The sequence below is a fragment of the Microcebus murinus genome, chromosome 4, assembly GCF_040939455.1.
Source record: "Microcebus murinus isolate Inina chromosome 4, M.murinus_Inina_mat1.0, whole genome shotgun sequence".
Lineage (NCBI taxonomy): Eukaryota > Metazoa > Chordata > Mammalia > Primates > Cheirogaleidae > Microcebus > Microcebus murinus.
Window position 1 is genome coordinate 86,970,315 of NC_134107.1, and position 23,481 is coordinate 86,993,795.

The window sequence follows — 23,481 nt, forward strand, 5'->3', positions numbered from 1 at the left end:
GATATAATTTCAGACTTAGAGGAAAGTTAGTTTCAAGAATAGTACAAAAAAATCCCCATATTCCTTTTCCAAGTTTCACCAATTTGTTAACAATTTGCTCCACTTGTCTTCTTATTCTCTCACTCACTTACTCTCCCTCCCTCTTACTCTCTTTTCTCTCTGTCTTTCTGTACACACACAAACACACACACACACACACACCCCATTTGAGAGTAAGTAGCAGGCATTATGCCCCTTTATCTCTAAATATTTCAGTTTATATTTTGATAGAATACTATCATCTAACCTACAGTCCATATCCAAATTTTGCTTATTGTCCCAATAATATACCTCACGACTATATTTTTTCCTAGTCCAGGATCCAGTACAGGATTGCACTTTGCATTTGTTTGTTTGTGTTTTTAGTCTCCCTTCCTCTGTTAGGAACCAGGCTGCAGAGCAGAAGTTGAGCAGCATCACAGCTAATGAAAAAGCTTCATCTGTATTTACAGCCACTCCCAATCACTCACATCACCCCACATCATGAGGGATCTAGGTTGCATGCTCCTTAAGAGAATCTAATGCCTGATGATCTGAGGTGGAGCCGAGGTGGTGCCGCTAGCGCTGGGGAGCAGCTGCAGATACAGATTATCATTAGCAGAGAGGTTTGAATGCACAATAAATGTAATGCGCTTGAATCATCCTGAAACCATCTCCCACTCCGGGTCCATGGAAAAAATTGTCTTCCATGAAACCGGTCCCTGATGCCAAAAAGGTTGGGGACCACTGGTCTAGAACATTCCTTAGCCTTTCTTTGTATTTCAAACAATAAATCTTAGATGGGTACTCTTCCAGGCACTCTGGCCTTGGTGGTGTGGTTACAAAGAGTTAAACACGGCACCTATGTTTAGGAGGTACTACTAAAGTAGGTACTCACAGTCAAGTGAAGAGAAAGCCATGTAAATAATTAGGAAGCACATGATGAAATGTGCTTTAATAGAAATGTAGTTTATTCGTTCTACTTTTATCAGCTCAAAACCTTTGCTTTCTGGATTTTTTTTGTGTGTGTCTCTCATTTGAAACTAGGAAAATACTTCCCTAGCCAGAATAATCATTGGCAGTGTGCTCATTTTGGCAGCACATATACAGAATAATCAATGGTAAAAGGTATTTATGAAATAGTTTCTAATTCAAGGAACTGGCTGAAAGTAATATGCAGTACCACACAGCAGTATATAGTAATATATATATATACGAAGGGTTTCTTATTATGTTTTTTAAGAAACAGAGGTGGTTCTTTTAATGGAAAATGTGTCACCACTTATTTTCAGAAACAGAAAAACATGACATAGTAGGAAGAGCTGTGCTCTTTTCCTATGGTTTAAAAAGCTATATTCAAATCCAACCTCAATCATTTGTTAGCTAAGTGATTAGGGGTAAGCCATGTGCACTCTGGGCCTTAATTACTTCATCTATAATATGGGAATAATAGTACAAAATAATATATGTGAAAGTTCTTTATAAACAGTAAAACATAGATAGCTTATATGCGTGTATATTTATATGTTGTATATGTACTTATTATGTATATAGGTATGTATGTGTATATGTACTTATGTATACAGGAATATATGTGTATACAGAAAAAAAATAGAAACAGAAGAAAAGTGAGAGAAAGCTTAAGGAGGCATTTGATTTGTGGATGTTCTTTTTTGACAGGGTCACTAGAAAAGGTTTGAATCGCAAGTTTCCCAGCCCATTTGGGCACAGTACTTCCAGTTTTCTTGGGATGGCTCTATTCTAGCGGCCACACCTAAGAAGCCTTCTGCCCTGTCCACTGAGTAGAGAAGTGTTATACCTCTGATCACGTGATCTTCCCTTTAGCTTCTAGACTGATAATGCTCGTAGAGCAGAGATTCCATCCACTTTACTCACTGTCAGATCTCCATAGCCTGCTCAGGCTTGACACATGGAGGTACTCAACGAATGTTAGTGGAGTGGATGAACACCAGTTGGAACCCTGTCCAGCCAAAAATACACGGATACAGCCTCACTGCCTCCTTCCGCTGATCTTCAATAGATCCAGAGTAACAACTGCTATTTAGACATCAGTGAGGAAGCCAGAATTTTCATCAACCTCCTCCATGTTAAGGTGAATGATGTTTAAAAAACAAAAAGAAAGTTTATACCTGGAGCTTTAAATCCAGAAAAACCATTGAAACAGCATAAATTCTATGGTCATGTATTAATAGAAATCCTATTAGAATTACTTAAATGAATTAAAAATTATCATTAACATATAAGCCCTTGCTTTAACGTATAAGCCCCTATCATTAACATGTAAGCCCTTCCCTTCATATTTAAGCCCTTGCCACTCACTTTTACATGCTATCATCTTATTTTTCTTCACAGCATGCATCACTCTAAAGTTATCTTATTTGTTCATTTGTTATTTGTGTGTGGCTTTTTATTGTTCACCTCCCCATTTTCTGTTTTTCTCCCTGCTGATAACCAGAACCTAGAACAGTACCTGAAAATATAAGATATTTCAAAAAATATTTGTGTTGCTACAACAAAGCACTTGAAAAATGTTCCTTTAACAGAGCAAACATTTTCTCTACAATATTATATACAGACTTCTCTGGATTCATAAGCCTTTTCTTGCAGTTAATACAACAATAAACTTTAGTCCAGCAAAAGCCCCAGCAGTCACTTAGAGCCCTAAATTAAAGGAGTTTTATAGATTTGCAATAGTCTCTTGATCACTAAATTTTCCAACTAAAATATTAGTGCCATAATATTAATATTAATATTATTATGGCACTAAAGTAAAAGTGTGATGAAATATTAACAAAAGCAAACTTAAATGTTTGACAGATTTGCATTGCTCCTTTTAATAAAATGTAAGATTGAGAATCAGAAGAAAGAAAATGGAAAAGTTATAAAAATAAAAGAGGTAAATGAAAAACAGTCAGATACTGTAAGTGAATGAAGAGGCAAAAGAATGTCATGTTGTGGGGAAAGACACAGGATGCAGGGAAGTATACAGAATCAGAAGAAAGAGAAGGAAAAGTAGGAAAATCATAGCAACTGGTTATTTTCAGTTAAAATTTTTCTGGGCACGATCACACAGCAGAGGAACTCACAAGAATCAGGATCATTTGTCACTGCTCTGTTTGTTCTCTGGCTGAAATCCCCCTTGATCTCTTCTTTATAAAAATCCTAAAACAACTCTGTGCTTTATGAATGCTCACAGAGAAGTATAGACTTCCCTTTCCTACTGCAGGTGCAAACTCTATTGCCCACTTTATTTTCCCCCTAGGGTAAATTTTTCCTCTGGAGATTAATAAGATTTCTGGTCCTGACAGTAGTAGCATAGAGAAAAAATGTTATCTTAAATCCTCAAATAAAAGAATCCAACAGCAAACGGGCATTTTACCAAAACTATGTGTGACCCACTATTTCTGACATTGGTTTGAACAAAAATCTACCACATGTCTGTGCAGAGTTAATGACACAGGATGAAAAAAAGGGAGGGATTTTCCCAAAACTTGATATGTCCACTTAAGCAGAGACAGGAGAAAATCAGAAAAAAAAAAAAATGATATTCTAATGGTGTTTGGTGTAGATGATGGTAGTCAAAGCCAACAGTCGGCAGGGCATGGTGGCTCACGCCTGTAATCCTAGCACTTTGGGAGGCTGAGGTGGGCAGATTGCTCAAGGTCAGGAGTTCGAAACCAGCCTGAGCGAGACCCCTCTCTACCAAAAATAGAAATAAATTAATTGGCCAACTAAAAATATATATACAAAAAATTAGCCGGGCATGGTGGCGCATGCCTGTAGTCCCAGCTACTCGGGAGGCTGAGGCAGTAGGATCCCTGAGCCCCGGAGATTGAGGTTGCTGTGAGCCAGGCTGACGCCAGGACACTCACTCTAGCCTGGGCATCAAAGTGAGACTCTGTCTCAAAAAAAAAAAAAAAAAAAAAAAAAGCCAACATTCATCAGCATGGAGATTTGGCAAAGAGATACAGAAAAGGCAAAAATGCAAAAGAAAAAAAAAGAGAGAAAAGAAAGGAGAGGAGGGTTGGGGAGAGGAAAAGAAAGGAAAAGTGTGAATGGAGCACAGAACATCTAGCAGGAGGTCTGAAAGACAAAGGGCACTGAATGGAAGCAGAGCCCCAGTTCCTCTCTGGGGTTCAGAAGCAGTACTAAAGTCCTAAAGAGAAGTGGGAATAAGTAAAAAGACTTGGGTAGAGTACAAGGCAACAACTCACTTTCAGAAATAAGACAGAAAGGGAAACACAGATTTGAGAATCTAAACTAGCAGTAAATGTGATTTGGTATCAAGTGTCTTAAGAACTGAACTGGAGCTTTTGGAACATTCTTGCCCAAGAGCAGGATTAGCCTTGCAGTTCAGGGGGTTAAAAGTCATGAATGTACACTAGACTATCTGTGGAGAGTATTTTTAAAATACCAAGTCCTGGGCCCTGCCCTAGATACGATGAATCAGAATATCTGGGAATAATGTCTACAGACCTCTTTTTTTTTAATGTCTCCAGATGATCCTACTGTTTAATCTCTTGTGGAATGTAGACTCCACTGAGTCTAGAGTAGAGACAATCACTTCTGGGATTAGGATTCAATCAATAAGGCAATTGTATTTCCCTCAGAAGGGTAAAAACATAAGTATATAAATATAAAAATAAAAACTGAGATTTTTCAGAGCTGGTTTTTCTGAGTTTCCTTATCTGGCTGTGGTCAATGTTCAATCCTGACCATTACATAGGAATCAGGAATTACTTTAGCATCATTGCTTATGAAAATCACATTGGTGCCTCCTTCACCCAACTCCTATATATTGTCCATTGGTTTCTTTCTCTGTCATCAACATTAGAGGTTCTCACTCCATACCATCAGTGATTCATCTCTTCCATGGGGACCCACAGCTGGTTCCTCTGACTCCCCTTTTTTATGTGGGAAGTGAAGTCAAATTCTTCACACCCCCACCATCCTCCACCTCCGAACATCTCTCTACCCCACCTGATTCTAGACTATAACTGTGGCACATAACAATGTGTAAGCTGCCCACAAAGGCTAAAATAAAACTCATTTATATCACACAGGAAAATTCTGACTGGTATTTCCAAATTACAACTTCTTTCTTCACACTGAAAAATTACCAGACATGGTGGAAATATAGGAAAAAAGCACAGTAGTCAAGAATTGAAAGTTTGAGATCATACATATCAGATTTGAAGAGCTCACTTTTAAATAGAGACCATTACACGTAACAGAAATAGGGAAAGAGAACTCCAAAATACCTATAAAAACCACCCACAATACATAGTGGTCCAGAGTTCTCCACATGGAAAATATAATCTATAGAAATCTTTAACTGACCAGGCTGGTGTAAAACAAAAGAGATTGATATTTTTGCTTTTGAAAAATGAACTAACAGTGAGTTAATAAAGTGAATTCACCATATATAAAATGACTTAATGTGAGTAACATCTTTATTGGGATTCATAAAACTCTACTCACCAAATTAATTTAAATTACAACAGAAATTCTGTCAAAAGCACTTAGAATTGACTGAAGATCGGAACTCAAGGCTAGTAAGAATGACAACTCATCTAGCATAGAACCTAGGATGCTTAAGTTTAATTCTAATCTGACTTAAAATTTTCATTAACTGTCAGAAGAATTAAACAGTATGTTATTAAAATTTGCAGTTGAGTCAAAGTTATTATAGAATTATGTAGCAAAGAGCAATGAAAACAGAAAAATAACATTATGGACAAAAAAACATTAGACCCAGAGGTAGGAAATAATTAATTTAATTAATGACAGTCATCAAATGCAGAGGAAAAGGGTAGGAAGAGAAGGAAAGGTTTCACTTGAGCTAAAAGATTCAAAAGGATTAAAGACAAAAAAAAAAAAAAAAAAAAAAACAGTATTTAAAAAAGCAAATGAGCCAAATCACTAAAAATTTGTTCCGTGAGATGGCAACAAAATGAGTTATAAGTTTGACACATGAAATGATTATGAGTCTACACTCAAGTTTCTCACATAGTAAGGATGGAATAAACTTTCTTCTAACTCAAAGCAAAACCAAAAATAACCATTCTCTTTTATAATAGAAGCAGCTTAGGTATCAATTAGTAATGCAACAGACTGTCCCATCACAGCCTCCTGCTCCAAACCCCACCTTCCCCACAGGCTAATGGGGTGGCCCCATACAAGCCCCTGACCTTGCCTGGGGCTATCTGCACTTCCATTCTCCTGCCGTAACTCAGAGATAAGTGTTGCATTTTGTTGTTGTAGTTTTCCATCTTAGGAATTTTGCAGATTTTAAATGGAAGTGATACTATCTCCCGAGAAAACTTATAAATAGGAGAATTTTTAAGAGGCTTGAGAATCCTGCTTATAAGAATAAATGGAGTGATAGGATTTTTAATTAGGCAAGTTTGACTCACTGGCTGCTCATAGTATTGAAAGGAATCTTAACTAACTATGTCAAGCTGGCGGTCAGGAGAGCATAGGGATATTAGCAAAGACCATTTGTGGACATCTGATACTTTCAGCATCTTCAATCAATGGGTCCCACTGGTCATATCACTTCAGAGTTACACCAAAATTCCTAAATTTCAAAGTTACACCAAACATTTCATTTCCCACTGCTTAAATGCTGACTTATTTTGAGTCAAAATAGCCAAAGAGAAACATTGTACCTATTACAGTAATGCCATAGACAATTTTTCTATATTACTAATAAATTCTTTAAATAGTTTCTAAATTCAGTCATCATATCAGGAAACATTCAGAATGACAAAACAGAAAAACAAAATTCTTAATTATAGTTTGTATATGTTGAAATTATAAGGAAAATAGTGTTATTTTTGTTTTTGTTATTATTATTTTGTTTTTGTTATTTTTGTTTATTAAAACTTAAAGGAAAAAGGCAACTATATGGCCTAGAGAATGGCAAAAAAATCTAAAAACTAAGAACACTGATTTCTAGAGAGGATGAGGAGCAAAAGGAAGTCTCGTTTATTGCTGTTAGGAAAGGAAATGGTACAGCTCCTCTGTAAGACACTCTGGTACTTTCTTACAAAGTTAAACATAGTCCAGCAATTGCACTCCTAAGTCTTTACCTAACTGATTTGAAAACTTAGTCTACATTAAACATTTTCAAATGAATGTTTATAGCAGGTTTATTAATAATCACCAAAAATGTAAGCAACAAAGTTACTCTTCAATAGATGAACAGAAAAGCAAACTGCAGTACATCCATACAATGGAATACTATTCAGGGGGGAAAAGGAAAATGCTATGAAGCCACACAAAGACATGAGTTAATCTTGAATGCACAATGCTACAAAAACAAGCCAGTGGGAAGGCTACATGCTATATGATTCCATGTATGTGACCTTCTAGTAAAAGGCAAAACTACAGAGCAGCAAACAGATCAATATTTGCCAGGGAACCAGAGAGGATGTACAGTTGAATAGGTGAAACACAGGGGATATTTTAGAGGAGTGAAAGTATTTGGTATGATATTATAATGGTGGTCCTACAATATTATACATTTATCAATACCCATATAACTTTACAGTACAAAGAGTGAAACTTACTGTATGTGAATGTTAAAAATATATATACATTTAGGAAGTCAAGCTACCCCAGAATGGATCAAAGATCATAATAAAAGATTGTACTACAGATGCATGATAAAACTTCACTAGAGGTGATGGGGTAGAAAGGTGCTTACCTAAGTAACCTTGAAAATGAGTGGAGTCTCTAAAATTCCATACATAATCCTATATTCCGAATATGGCCAGAAGCACTATATTCTATTTGATAAAATTGTTTACTCTGGGAGTTTGTGTTCACAACTCTGAAACAACTATACACATACACTACAATTGAAGAATTAAGTAAATGGATGGCTAAAGGTAGTCAGATTTCTCTGTTAGAATAGGAGGTTATAGACAAGCAAGGGCAAAAGTTTAGAAAAATCCATATGATAATGGAGTAGAGTAGGAGACATCAGTGTGACCTTATATTAAATATTTAGCATAATATAGATACATATAGAAATCTTGATAGATAGGCATACATACACAAGTCAGTATACACACATATATTCCCTTGTTCTCTCAGGTGAGAGGACCTAGAAGCAAAAATAGTTCAATAGCAATAAGTTACACCCAGTGCCCAGATCATGGTTTCTAATATCATTCTCCAATACAAGGAGTCAGAGATCCCTGGAGAAATGGCTGATTCTAGGGGACTGGGGCAGGAAATATACAAGATGAGTTTGGAACATTCTATAGCACTAGAAAGTAAGGAAGTGCTCAAAACACACCATACATACACAATGAGCACATGTCAAAAGCAATGATGAGTATATGAGTTATGTATCCAAGAACACAGGAAATAAGTGAAGGATCTAACTAATACTCTTCAAAACTGTCAAGGTCATCAAAAACAAAGTCTGAGAACTGTCACAGACAAGAGGAGCCTAAGGAGACATGTCAACTAAGTGTAATGTGGTATCTTGAGTGGGATCCTGGAACAGAAAAAGAATAGGTAAAACATAAGAATATCTGAATAAAGCATAAGATTTAATTAATAACAATGTATAAATATTGGTTCATTAATTGGCACCAAAGTACCATATTAAAGTAAAATGTCAATAATAGGAGAAAAATGGATGTGGGATATATGAGAACTTTCTCTATTATCTTGACAATTTTTCTATAAATCTAAAACTACACTAAAATTAAAAGTTTATTTATAAAAAAAGATTTAAAAGGAAAAGTAAAATCCTGCCTACTGAAGAATTTTAAAAAGAGAACAACAAACAGTCTGAAGAATTTAGGAATGTAAGAGGTTGTCATCTCCCTACACAAAGTAGAGGTGCTGGACAGAAAGTTGCTAGTAATAAGGAAACAATGCAATAGAAAGCAAAAAAAAAAAAAAAAAAAAATTACTGTCATATTTTTCCAGTAAAGAAGTACAGAGAAATCTTGCAGGACAAATGGGAAAAGGTCTGTCATAAGATTCAGAAGTAAATGCTCCTCCAGGAAAAAAATAGCTGTAAGAGGAGGGAAACCTTCCACATTCCTACTCAATATCTTTGTAACTTCTACAACTGATTTGTTTAATTTAAGGATCAATATTTATTACAATATTTATTTTGTACATATAAGAGGCAGTGTCTCTACTCAGTGTTCTCATTCCTTCTCAGGCCTCCCTGCTACATCTAATCATTTCAGGGGAGCAGAAAACAGAAGTTCTCTCCAATAGAACCACAACCCAAGGTCTCTGTTAGGAATTATTAAATGAGATACTGCAGCAATATTCCTAAACTTTTCCAAAAAAAAAAAAAAATGCCATCAGTAACACAGCCTTTTTGTAGATTTTGTGCTGGCCCAATGATGTCTAACATGTTAGGCCACCTACAGAGCAAGACCAGCTTGAAATGTTCTCACCAACAGAACCAGCATAGTGTTTACCACGGCATAACTGTGAAACCGTGTTCGTGCCAGGATGGGAAACACTATCACTTCGTCTTTGCCTTTTCAACACCTGAAATCTAAAGAAAATCATAGTTTCTAAACTTAAAATGATCCAAATTACAATTAAACTCCACTCTCCTCAATTCTGATGAGAAGTACACATTTTTGACACTGTCACATGCAAGCAAGTATTCCAAGTATATTCTGAAAGAGCAATGAACTAAGCAAAATGTGACATCGTGACGATTCTAATAATTAAGACAACTAGAAACACTGTGTGCAATTAGCATCAGAGGGGTGCTGACTTGATAATCTCAGTCCGATGACTCTGGAAGGCAGCCTGAAGTAGTGGGAAGAACACCTCCGGGGGGTTGGAATCAGACTGAACCATATTTAAATCCTGCCTCTGTGGTTTGTTAACTCTCACTAAGGCTGTTAACAAGTTGACCTTGCAAAGTATCCGTTCCCTCACCTTAAAAAGGGAGCGGTACTGACCTCCAGGATCTGATGCAAACATTATTTTGTGAATACTCAATACTAACAAGAGCAAACATTTATGTGGCATTTGTTTGTTATATACCAGGCTGTTCTAAGTATGTACTTTGTATAAATTAATTCATTTAATCTTCCTAGCAAATCTAGGAGGTGTGTAATTGCATCATCTCCATTTTACAAATGAGAAATATGAGGTATGGAAAGATTAAGTAAATCACTCCAGTTCGTACAGCTGGTAAGTAGCTGAGCTGTGTTTTCAACCCAAGTAGTCTAGTTCTAATCTTTGCTCTAAATCACTACGTTATAATATCATTAAGTTATTTCCCCTCCAACCACCTTAATGCTAATTCATCTTATTAAAATACTTAAAGTATTTACATTTAATGAAAGAGAAAACTGATCCGTTACCAAGTTATAGCTATTACTATAACTATAATGGCAGGAGTTACTTATTGTTATCAATCTTAATTCACCAACAAAAATGGTAAATCGTTACAGCACCAACTCGTTCTCCAAGATGTTAAATATGTTAAACATATTCTAATTATATGATTTAGAGTTATTTTAAGAAAACCCTCAGGGTAGTCTTAACCCTAAGTAAGGCTAACTAATTCTTTACAGTTTAATACCAGTTAAAAGGTGTCTAAAAGCACGTTCCAAATCACAGTGTAACAAAAAAGTACATACAAATTGACACGTAAACAACAAATTATTACTAATAAAAAAACAACAACCGAAAGCTTCATGCCAGCTAAAGATTCTGGAATCTGTGGCACTTTATAAAGGGCTCCGATTTCACACAATTTCAGAATCCCTGATGCCAAGAAAATATTGTGAGAAATAAGCCCCACTAGCACTTTCCCAATAAAATAATCCCATGATAACATTAATCCCATCCTGACTTCAACGCATTAAGTTTTTAAAGAAGACAAAGCACACCCTGACAGAGGTCTTTAAAACAGAGAAAATATTAATGAATATCCTTTCACAACTCATGTGCTTCCTAATTATTTTTGAGAGAAAATGCACTTAGTTAGCAAGAGCAGTATAAAACCATGCTTTGTGCAATACCTAGCAAATAACTGATGTTCAGTTTGCTATAATTCATCAGTAAATGGATTAAACCAAAGCTCCCATTTCTATTTGTTCTCTAACTTACTGTGGGAAGTCTTTTTCCTACACCCCATCTGCCTCATCTTGTAGCTCTTGAAGCTCTACAACAACTGAAACACCCACAGCCCCCTTAATAGTATTAAAACTTGTTAAAACTGAAATAGTCATAACCCCATTTATATTTAACTTATTATGACAAAGAAGACTGAAATTTATCATCCTTCTCCCTTAACTCTCCTACTCATTCTCTGTCTCCCTGCCTACCTAAATTCAAGCCACAGAAACAAGTGGCAACATCTTAGCGGCAACCCTGGTATAGACCCTTTAATACACATTGCAGCATCACATTCAGCCACTGCAATTTCCAAGAAAATATTAAATTCCATGCCTCATAAGAGCATAAACACATTTTTACTACTTAATTGGAGCTAAAAATGAGCTTTGCAGATTAGGGATAGAAAAGGTTTACATTTTTCAGACAACTAAAATTAGACCATTTTGGTATGCAAAAGACATTATGTACCAAATAAAGCAGTAAATTTAACACTAAAAGCCTTCAGCGGGGGAGGGCATTGCTCACAACCGTCTTTCTTTGCATGGCCAGAGTTTCAAGGGCCTCTTCGGGCCTCTTTCAAGTGTTGTTCTGCTTTATCACTGTGATTACCAGGACACCACAATGTGGTGAATAGAAGGCAAGGAGGAGACTGTCATCAATATCTCTAATTTGTCAGTGATGAGACAGAAAATAGAAACAACTGGTTTCTAAGCCAACAAAAGTGAAACGGATGGAAAAACAATTGATATCTGGAAACAGTTCTTTCCCATTACTCCAGGGGCATGAACCACTCTGTAGTGGACATGTGTTTCCAGGAAATCCTATAGAGGAGGTGAGAGAACAAATGCATAACAGAGGCAGAACTAGTCTTCACCAACTCACTTTCTCCCTTTCTTCAGGTCCCCATTTTTTATTCCATGCCACCCCCCTAAACTCAAACTTTAACCTGAAGAGCCAGTAAATGATCAAACTATCTACAGGAGTTAATACTAAGTAGATAGAGATGGTCATTTTGGAAGGAGAAAAAGTTTCTACTGTGATCATATTTTGTTATCTATTACTTCTAGGCTTTACTGATGGTAGGTAAAGTATAAATAACATACAAATGAGTGAATAACTAACACATTTCTAGTCTCTACTACAACCTTGTAACAAGTTAAGAAGATAAGAGAAATATAAATTTGCCAATCTCAACCTACCAATATTCTAATAACACTCCCCAAAGGTGACAAACATAAATCACAGAGTTGGAACATTGCCCTCTGGCATCCACAGAGAAGGTCGCTAGGCATCAAAATTTTTCTTAACCTGGTTGAAACACTATTTTTCTGTGCCACCCTCCCACCATACCTCCCCAAAACCACTTATTAAATATTTTCTTGCATGGTGCTTTTCTGTTCAGTAGGCTAACCAATTCTTTCATTCTCATAAACGATTGCACAAGAGAATTTAAATGCATCCTTTTTAAAAAGATGGAATCTAAGCAAGCCAAGATTAATCATAGCTCAGTGACTTGTTAAAAACAAAGCTTACATTGAATATGACCAGGAAAGCCACTATCTCTTTGTCCTCAAAGAGTCTATATTTCAAGAGTTATGAAAGGACATTATTCAAAAAAGAATAGCTACGTCTTAGGCACACAATCATCTGTGCCAGCATTTGGTCGACAGGTGGCAGGCATTGAATCGAGTTTTATTCTCCAGAAATTTCAATTTTATAAGATTGTTCTTTAAATCTTAACAACCTCTCATTACTTGGAGGGAGAAAATAATCAGACCTAATATCTCTTTTGTAGAAAAAGTTAATGGTTATGGAACTCTACGCCCTGTTTTACAGTCACCTTCTAAATTACAAACACTTCACTTACAACTACTGTTTCCCTAATACTACTGGTAGCACACTGCCTGCTGCCCTGTTCACTCACCACCTATTCTGTACCTCCTGGCAACTTTGGAAGGGCAACTACGCTGTGCTAGGCCAACACTGTCCCCTGGTGGCCACCATGTCAAATTGCCTGACCCTGGTTTTCTCTCTGTGGGAATTCTGTACACTCATTTACAAGCCACAGCTCAGATACCTCTAGCACCCCCTATATCTTCATTGTCTTTGAAGACCTCCTACTTCCTCTAACTCAGTGATGCTCAGGGCATGGAGCACAAGGAAAGGAGATATGAGAGTCGGGGAAACGTTTAGAAACTGGGTCAGTAAGGAGCAACTTAGTGAAGCATCCTCTCACCCCACCCCTTGAAATCACAATGTGTCAAAAGAAATAGATGTTACTGAAAGGAGAGTTCTTGAAAAGACAAAATCAGAAAATTCTAAACAGCTCTTGAGTAAAGCCCCTTTTATTCTCATCCCTCATCTTCTCCAACAGTAAAGTAAGGTTTACTTGGGTAGTACAGCATCCCTGCAGCTGTACTGAGGCTGAGGTAAATGAATCTTAGGCCTTCCTCTTCATGGTCTGTCACTGGCCTGTATGTTATTATAGAAAAACCACTTACATCTGTATGCCTCACCTCACAAAAGGTCCATTTTCGTATCATACTATTTTCTGTTTACAAAAGTTACTTAGGGCCAGGCACGGTGGCTCACGCCTGTAATCCAGGCACTCTGGGAGGCCGAGGCAGGCAGATAGCTCGAAGTCAGAAGTTCAAAATCAGCCTGAGCAAGAGTGAGACCCTGTCTCTACTATAAATAGAAAGAAATTAATTGGCCAACTAATATATATAGAAAAAATTAGCTGGGCATGGTGGCGCATGCCTGTAGTCCCAGCTACTTGGGAGGCTGAGGCAGGAGGATTGCTTGAGCCCAGGAGTTTGAGGTTGCTGTGAGCTAGGCTGATGCCTCAGCACTCACTCTAACCTGGGCAACAAAGCAAGACTCTGTCTCAAAAAAAAAAAAAAAAAAAAAAAGTTACTTAGGATGAAAATGTAATCAATGGGCAGCTGGAGTCCCAGCTTGAGTGTAAAGGGGTCAGACATGCTTAGAAAGATCTGGTAGACTCATGGGTTGAGGTGATCTGGAATCTGTTTGTAGGAGAAACTCAGGTATCTCCAGGAAAGGTACTGACCTGAAAGGAAAAGAAAGACACACAGACACGTTTGCCCAGTCTCCCTCACCCGATTCTGAGGGAGGAGTGACTCTCCATTCTGTATAGAGTTGGTCACTAAGATTTGTTGTTCTCCACCACCACCCTCCAGCACCCCACAGACTCCTATCTGGGTCATAAGGTAAAAGGATTCCAAGAGGAACCGAAAGAAATATTTCTCACAAAAAACCTGTGTGAGGCATCAGGGCAAAAAATATTCCTTCTGTGGTATCTTCTCTGCATAGAAAACAATGTAGCTCTCACACACCAAGAAATTCAGAGAGTGATGGCGCAGCCCAGTTATAGTTCCTTAAGGCTGCATGATTGTGTACAGCTGACAACAGTACTTCTTTGCCATGTTGGGAGCATCCAAAATCCCCTCTGTCATAAATATAAATATATTTAAGGTGGATATACCCTACCCTTGGCCTCAAGCAGGGCGCAGAGACCTCAGTAGATGACCTGCTTCACTAATAAAGCCACGCAAGGGGCCTCTGAGTTGTAGAATCCGTTATGAGAACCTGTGATCCACCTCCAGCCCCAGCCAGGACCTCCCAGAAATAGTGAGAGTATGACTTTGAGAGGAAAGAAAGATCCTACAATTTCAGCTGAGGGTAAGGGCCAGAGCAACACAGATTACACAAAGCTAATGCTACTAACATGAATATTTGAAAAAGTTTCCCTGGATGGAATGTTAAGTATTTTTGTTTTAATGTTTTTCAATTTCCAAGTAAATGGCATGCATGTAATTTCCACTCAAACATTGTCAGGAGTATTAAAATTAAATCACTTATAAACAAGGTCTTGGTCACGATGTGCAATATTCTCCCAGCTTCTTTTTAGTAAAAAATGAAACATTGACACCTTTCCTTTCCCCTCTTTCACTGTCTCTCAACCATGTAAATATATAGTCAATATACCTAGGATATTAGCAGTACATTGAAGAATTCCTGAGACGTCTTCAATTTCCTCTTTGTTGGAATGGTCTGCATAGGAGCATCTGTTTGAGATATTGTGGAAATTCTTTTCTGCATCCCTATAACTAAGAAGAAAACAAAATTAGCAGGAGAAATTTTTGAACGCATCTGCATATCCACTCATATACACACACAGAGCACACACAGCCTATGCTTTTGACATAATCACATTTTAAAATAACTGAGGCTTTAAGACATAACTCTGGCTTCACCCACCATTCACATCAGCATTAGCAGAACAGACCTGAGTCTGGAGGCTATGTGTGAAAAAAAATTAAGGAAAACCAAAAAAGTACATCAGCTTTGTATAGCTAATTAATATCCCTGTGTAAGCACTTCGTCACTGCTGATCATCTGTCTCTATAAGGAAGTTGCCTAGAAAAACAAAAATCAACAGTACTAATTTGGTGCACTGGCATTCAACTGTGTTGAAAATAAACACATCTTAACCTCTATTACAGTCAAGAAGATAGTAGTATGGTGCATGGATAACAAATAACAAATAAAGTGTTTAGAGTCTGGCAGAATCTGCGTCATAGTCTCACCATTTTCTATCTGCAAGATCTTGGGAAAGTAACCTAATCTCTGTTAGTCTTAACTGTCCTCCCTTACAAAAACGGAGGTGCCTCCTGAGTTCTTGAGGATACACTGCCTGTGTAACTGGATGTTGCCTGGGACTTTCTGAGTTGCCTCTGAATGACAGCTAAGACACCATCAAGGCCACGTGCTCCCACATTCCACAAGAGTAGCCAAGACCAGAGCTCTCGGTCAGGACCTAAGAAGCAACTAAATAAATAGCCACGGCCCTGTCACCCCACCAGCAGCTTATAGAAGCAAAGGCGTTGGGGCACTGGAAGCAGTCAGGGCAGAGCCCATACACACCCCTCACTGAAGGCATCACAGCCAGGGGCGGACCATACAAACATCGGTGAATTAAAGAAGGCTTCTGCCATTTTCCATTTCATTCCTGCCTGACACATCAGAAGAGAAAGGGACCCAGAAAGGAATGGCCTGAAAAAGAAGAGTAAAAACCCGTATCGTACCCTCTCTACATTGCATCCAAGTTCTTCGGGCCAAGGCCTGACCCAGGCAGAGAGAGGGACGTGAGAGTTGGCCTGGATATGAGAGTGAAGATTTAAATTGGTCAGGAGTGGACTTCATAATCCCTGAAAGTACTTAGAAAACAGAGCAATCTGTCCAAGCTAATATCAAAGGGGATTCATCCTAGCATGTCTGGCATGATTGGAGAGAAAAAATAAAATGGTTTCTCTTTGTACACCTCACTGAGATCAGACTCCAATAAACCTAAACAAAACGCTTACCACAGTTTCTAGAATGCAGGAATCAATAACATGTGGAACAGGGAGCACAGACATCAAACACAGACACACACAAGGTTATTTTTAAATCAAGCTCGATCATTTTTATGAGAGTGACTTTAGCCAAAATATTTTTTCTCTCAACCTCAATTTCCTCATCTGTAAAATGAGCTTTATATAATTTTATGAAATATATGATTAGGATTAAGTAAAATAACAGATGTAAAGCACCCAGCAGATTGCCTGAAAGTAATCAATAGGTATTAGCTTTTACCTAATTTGTTGTTTATGTTCAAAAATATATAGTTTTTCTATGTAAATATATGAAAAAGAAGCGAGGTCATTTTTTAGATAAAATAATTTAAGCCACAAAATCTGACCATGGTAAGCTTAAATAAGTAACATTGTTGAAGTTTGCTTCCTGGAGTAATCAGGGTTCACCCACTCTTAATTTCACTTCTAAGATTCTATTGAAAATATTCTGGCTTAATTTCTCTTTGTCAAAAGAAAAAGAGAACAGAAGGTTGGCTGTATAAAACAAACATAAGTCCCAAAGTGATAATGGGAGCAATAGACTTTAATTTTAGAGGACTACAGTAAATGGTGTCCCAGATTAACAAGAGTTTGGCAGCAGCCCTACCCATGATATTAAAACAACAATGCTTATTCAGGCAAAAAAGTATAAAATGAGTGGCGTGATTCTGAATACATATTTCCTTATGCTTTATTGTTTAAAATATATAAGTGAACATTATATCTCAGAAAAATCGATTATCATGTATTTTCCATGATAGTTTACTAAAGAAATCTCTCCTTTGTCTACACTGCCATAGTAATCCATTTTTGTGAGCTGTAGACCAGTAGGAGTCATGCAGTACAATCATGAGTAAGAGCAGTTGGGTTCAACACTCTAGAGACAGAAATTTAAGTTAAAAAAAAAATCCAAAGCAAAAGGAATTCTCTGTAAGAAGAAAACTGTAGCTGGAACATGAACTGGGCATGCCCAACTCCTAATGCCAAACAACTGATTTCCAAACTTTTAAAGATCCTGGGAATATAGGGAAAAGATACAACAGGAAGACAAAGGAAAGACAATTAACAAAAATTGAGTGCTAGAGTCAGATACTTCCCCAAAAATAAGACCTAAGACCTACCCATAAAATAAGCCCTAGCAGGATTTCTAAGCATATGCGCAATATAAGCCCTACCCCGAAAATAAGACCTAGTGATGGGCGTGGCTACGCAGCATATCTGCACAACCCATGCATTTCGTTGCTGAGCGGTAAAGAAGATGAGCAGCCCTTCTCATCTGCCCCATGAGAGCTCTACTGCTCGGTATGAAAGATTGGGGCCAATGGTTCTAAAGGAAATAGAGTCACAAGAAATTCAGGATGGAATTCGGGATTTGGAGAGTTATGATGATGTTCCAGAAGAAGATAACTTAACTATATTTGAATAAATGTAGATTGTTGTACCGTACTTAAAAGAAATAACACATTCCCTGAAAATAAGCCCTAGGGTGTCTTCTTGAGGAAAAACAAATATAAGACCCTGTCTTATTTTGGGGGAAACATGGCAATAGTACTAATAATAAATCAACCAATATATTGACAACCTTGATGTACCAGGCACTGTACTGACCAATTTATATGATTATGCAACTTAATACGTTATCATTAATATTACATTTAAACTTCACCCTCAACCCTGTTACTATGCCCATTTTTTAAATGAGAAAACTGAGGCTCAGGCATTTTAAGTAAACTTCCCAAGATTATTCAATAGCAAAACTTGACTTTAAGTCTAGTGAGTCTTACATGTCTACCTTCAAAGCACAATCTCTCCCCAACAAAGGCATACAGAGAGAAGAAAGGGCACAAGATAATGGCAAGGATGAAATCAGAAAAGAAAAATGCTATCATAAACAAATATTCCTCCATCCCGAGTCCCTTTCAATTCCTAAAGTGAACCCTGCTTGTCTCCTACTGATCCTTCTGCTTCTCACTATTCCTTCCACCCGACACTGATAGAAAACTAGTCCACTCCCTAGAAGCTCAAGTTAAAGAGCAACTAGCATAAGGACGCACATTCAATGCTCTCTTACTCATTCCAGGTTGAGGAAAGAAGACTGTGTGCTACATGAACAAGCAGCTCTCCAAATGAGCATATTTAGTAGCATTTATTTAGTAATCAAAATTTATCACAAGACCAATTGACACACAGTTGCAGAACATTAAGCATAAATGGAAAACTATGCAGATATATCAGAATAATGTATGCCATAAAGAAAAGGGCCTTGGATAATAGAACCATAAATTTTAGAATTGTAAGGGACTCTGGAGATTATTTCAACCCCTCATTGTGCACCCACTTCCCAAGCATAATTTACTCTTTTATCCACTATGCTCCTAAAAAGTCTGAGCATATACCTCTAGTGTGCAATTTATTCATTCATTCACCATCATTGCAAAAAAAAAAAAAAAGAAATGCTAGTCCTTTCTGTATACCAAGCACTTATAAAGTGCAGGAATATAAAAGAAAACAAGATAAATAAGCAAATAAAAGGTAAGATATAATATAAGGACAGACACTATGAAAAAAATAATAGAGGGTAACATAATAGAAAATGACTGGGGTTAGAGATTGAAGTAGGGGACAGAGGGTTACTTTAGATTGCATGCTCAGGACAGGCTTTTCTCAAAAGATGACATTTGAACAGAGACCTAAATGTAAAGAAAAGAATAAGTCCTTCTAACATCTGGGGAAAGAGCATTCCATAAAAAAGGAGCAATGCATGCAAAAGCCCTAAAGCTAAGCTTAGTACAGTTGAGAACCCAACAGAACCAGAGAAGACCCCATATAGCAAAATCAATCATAGGCAATAAAAACAAAATGGGAAGTATCAATTTACCATACTTCAAACTATACTACAAGGCTATAGTAATTAAAACTTCTTAGTACTGCCACAAGAACAGGGACATTGACCAGTGGAACAGAACAGAGCCCAGATATAAAACCATCCTCATATAGCCAATTAATCTTTGACAAAGCAAACAAAAACATACACTGGGGAAAACAATCCTTATTCAATAAATGGTGCTGGGAAAACTGGATAGCCACATGTAGAAGACTGAAACAGGACCCACGCCTTTTACCTCTCACAAGAATCAACTCATGCTGGGTAACAGAATTGAACCTTAGGTGTGAAACTATTAGAATTCTAGAGGAAAACACTGGAAATACTCTTCTAGACATTGGCCCAGGCAAAGAATTTATGAAGAAGACCCCAAAGGCAATCACAGCAGCAACAAAAATAAATAAATGGGACCTGATCAAATTAAAAAGCTTCTGCACAGCCAAAGAAACTGTCAAGAGAGAAACAGACAACCCAAGAATGGGAGAAAATTTTCGCAAGCCACACATCAATAAAGGGCTGACAACTAGAATTTATTTAGAACTCAGGACAATCAGCAAGGAAAAATCAAACAACCCTATCAAAAAGTGGGCAAAGGACATGAACAGAAATTTTTCAAAAGAAGACAGAATAATGGCCAATAAACATATGAAAAAATTCTCAACATCTCTCATCATCAAGGAAATGCAAATCAAAACTGCAATGAGATATCACTTATCTCCAGTAAGAATGGCCTTTATCAAAAAGTCCCCAAACAATAAATGTCGGTGTGGATGTGGAGAAAAAGGAACACTCCTACGCTGCTAGTGGGACTGCAAACTAGTTCAACCTCTGTGGAAAGCAATATGGAGATACCTTAAAGCAATACAAATAGATCTACCATTTGATCCAGCAATTCCACTACTGGGCATCTACCCAAAAGATCAAATGACACTCTACTAAAAAGACACCTGCACTCGAATGTTTATAGCAGCACAATTCACAACGGCAAAGTTGTGGAAACAACCCAAGTGCCCATCAATACATGAGTGGATTAATAAAATGTGGTATATGTATACCATGGAGTAATATTCAGCTTTAAGAAACAATGGTGATATAGCACCTCTTGTATTTTCCTGGATAGAGCTGGAACCCATTCTACTAAGTGAAGTATCTCAAGAATGGAAAAACAAGCACCACATGTACTCACCAGCGAATTGTTATTAACAGATCAACACCTAAGTGGACACACAAAAATAACATTTATCAGGTGTCAGGCAGTTGGGAGGGGGGAAGAAGGGATGGGTATACACAAACATAATGAGTGAGATATGCAACGTTTGGGGGATGATCACACCTGAAGCTCTGACTTGGCGGGGGGGGGTGCAATATATGTAACCTAAACACTTGTACCTCCATAACATGCTGAAATAAAAAAATAAAAAGACTGGAATGGAGTGAAGAGAGGATGTGGAAAAGAATAAAATTAGAGAGGTAAGCCAGAGGGCAGATCATAGAAAGAATTCAGATTTTATTCCACCATAATAAGCCGTTATATTGTTTAAAGCAGGGGTTTCAAAGCGTGATCCCTGGACAAGCTGCCTCGGCATTACCTGGGAACCTGTTAGAAATGCCAGTGCTTGCGCCCACCAGGACCTACCAAATCAGAACCTCCGGAAGCAGGACCCAGCTCTCAGTGTTTTAACAAGCCTGCCAGGTGATTCTGATGCATGCTAACATTCCAGAACCATCGGCTTCAAGGAAGAAAGTGCCGTAATCTAATTTTTTAATCACTTTGCTGTAGTGAAAATACACTATTGGGTGACAAAAGTAGAAGCCACAAAACTAAGTAGAAAGGTAGACCAGAATTTCCTGGTGAGAGATGATGACATCAGTGGAGATGACCCAAAGAAGATTTATCACATGGCATGAATAAATTATTTTAGCACTCATTTTCCCAACTTGAAAGAGCTCTATGAATAAATAAATGAAAGGATGAATAGATAAATTAAGGAATAGAATAAATGTTTTAAAATGAAGTGGCTGAGGTACCAGGAGGCTATCTCACATCTTGGCAAGCAGCCCCATCAGCTACCTCCTCCCAATCCCTCCTTCCATCTGTGACCTTTGAACAGCTGCTCCCTGCATTCAAGTTTCTGTCTTGGAAGATGAAAAAAGCCTCAGAGAGTTTCTATAAGCAACCAGTATAAGAATTCAAGGAGCAGAACTATACAATCCTGGAGCTCTGATAAATAAAGCCAATTTAAAGACAGAGTTTTAAAGGAGAGGAAAAGACGATCCATGGTTGGAGATTAATCAAATTAAAAAGCTTGTAGACAGCAAAAGAAGTAATCACCAGAGCAAACAGGCAACCTACAGAATGGGAGAATATATTCACATACTATACATCCAACAAAGGACTAATATCCAGAATCTACAAAGAACCCAAACAATTCAGCAAGAAAAAACAACCTATCAAAAAGTGGGTAAAAGACATGAACAGAATTTTTTCAAAAGAAGATAGACAAATGGCCAACAAACATAAAAAAAAGTTCAACATCACGAATCATCAGGGAAATGCACATTAAAACCATAATGCGATACCACCTTACCCCTGTCAGAATGGCCATTATTAAAACAGCAACAAAAACAGATGCTGGCATGGATGCAGGGAAATATGTATGTTTATACACTGTTCATGGGACTGCAAATTAGTGCAACCTCTATGAAAAACAATATGGAGATTCCTCAAAGAGCTAAAAGTAGACCTACTATTCAATCCAGCAAGCCCACTACTGGTAACTACCCAAAGGAAAAGAAATTATTCTATCAAAAAGACACCTGCACTCAAATGTTTATCGCAGCACAATTCACAATCTCAAAGATATGGAACCAATCTAACTGCCCATCAATTCACAAGTGGATAAAGAAAATGTGATATATATATATATATATATATATATATATACACACACACACACACACACACACACATCATGGAGTACTACTCAGCCATATAAAGGAATGAAATAATGTCTTTTGCAGCAACTTGCATGGAACTGGAGACCATCATCCTAAGTGAAGTATCTCAGGTTTAGGGAGGGAAGGGGTGAGGGATAAAAACTTACCCATCAGGTACAATGAACACTATCCTGGCGGCAGGCACACCAAAATCCCTGACCTCCACATTATACAGTGTATCATGTAACAAAAACAGTAATACCCCCTTAATATTCTGAAAGGAAATAATAGTATGGGCTAGCTCATACTCTCTGATACCTGTCCTGATTCATCACCTCCACCCAAAACACCTAAAAGCTGAGCTACTTCAAGACAAGCCTGAGTGAGCCCAATTTCAGAGATGAGAGAAAGCATCCCCTTCCCATCCTCACCTCCCCAAACATGTGTAAAATAATGCTTGTCAGCATTTATCCCCAATTCTCAATAAAGGGATTCTGAAATCCCTTTAACTGTAAGAAACACATTCCTTTTCAGTTAGAGAAAAGAAGCCTTGAATTGTGTTTTCTTAAGTGGAACAACACGCCGGTGTGAATACTTAGTCCATGTGTCAGTGATAATTAGCTGCTCTCCTTTTTTGATTTTTGGAAAAAGAAATGAAAAGCAGAAAGGTGGAGTCCAAAAGGCAAATGAGGGAGCTGAACAAGGAAAAGGGAAGAAAGGGGAAGACAGAGTCAAGAAAGGCAAATATGGCAAAACTGCTGCCAGCAGGCCCTGTGTCTTCATCAGCATGAGTACAGATAAAGGCAGCAAGCAAAGGTACTTCAAATCCTAGAAGTCAGTCAACACTCAAGCAAAAAATATGCTACTTACACCTATTAGCATATGGATCAAGTTGGACAAGATACCTCTTTATACTGGAGTTGAATTCTCTGTTTTCTTTGTATTATACTATGTCTGCAACGATCAGAACTAGGAAAAGACCATTCAGGCAATGAACAAAGAATCACCACAGGCTATGTCTACATAGACAGAGAGAAAAGGAAAGTTGAAGCAATTAATAACAGAAGAGAACTCCAT

At 37.6% G+C, this 23,481-nt stretch overlaps 1 protein-coding gene across 1 annotated transcript in view; it reads right to left on the reverse strand.

Moving 5' to 3' along the window:
* GUCY1A2 (guanylate cyclase 1 soluble subunit alpha 2) overlaps positions 1 to 23,481 on the reverse strand; it is a 315,756-nt gene that overhangs the window by 261,275 nt on the left and 31,000 nt on the right. Inside the window, exon 3 of the mRNA XM_012755961.2 lies at positions 15,175 to 15,296. Coding sequence (XP_012611415.1) covers positions 15,175 to 15,296 — 122 coding nt within the window. The remainder of the gene's footprint in view (positions 1 to 15,174; positions 15,297 to 23,481) is intronic.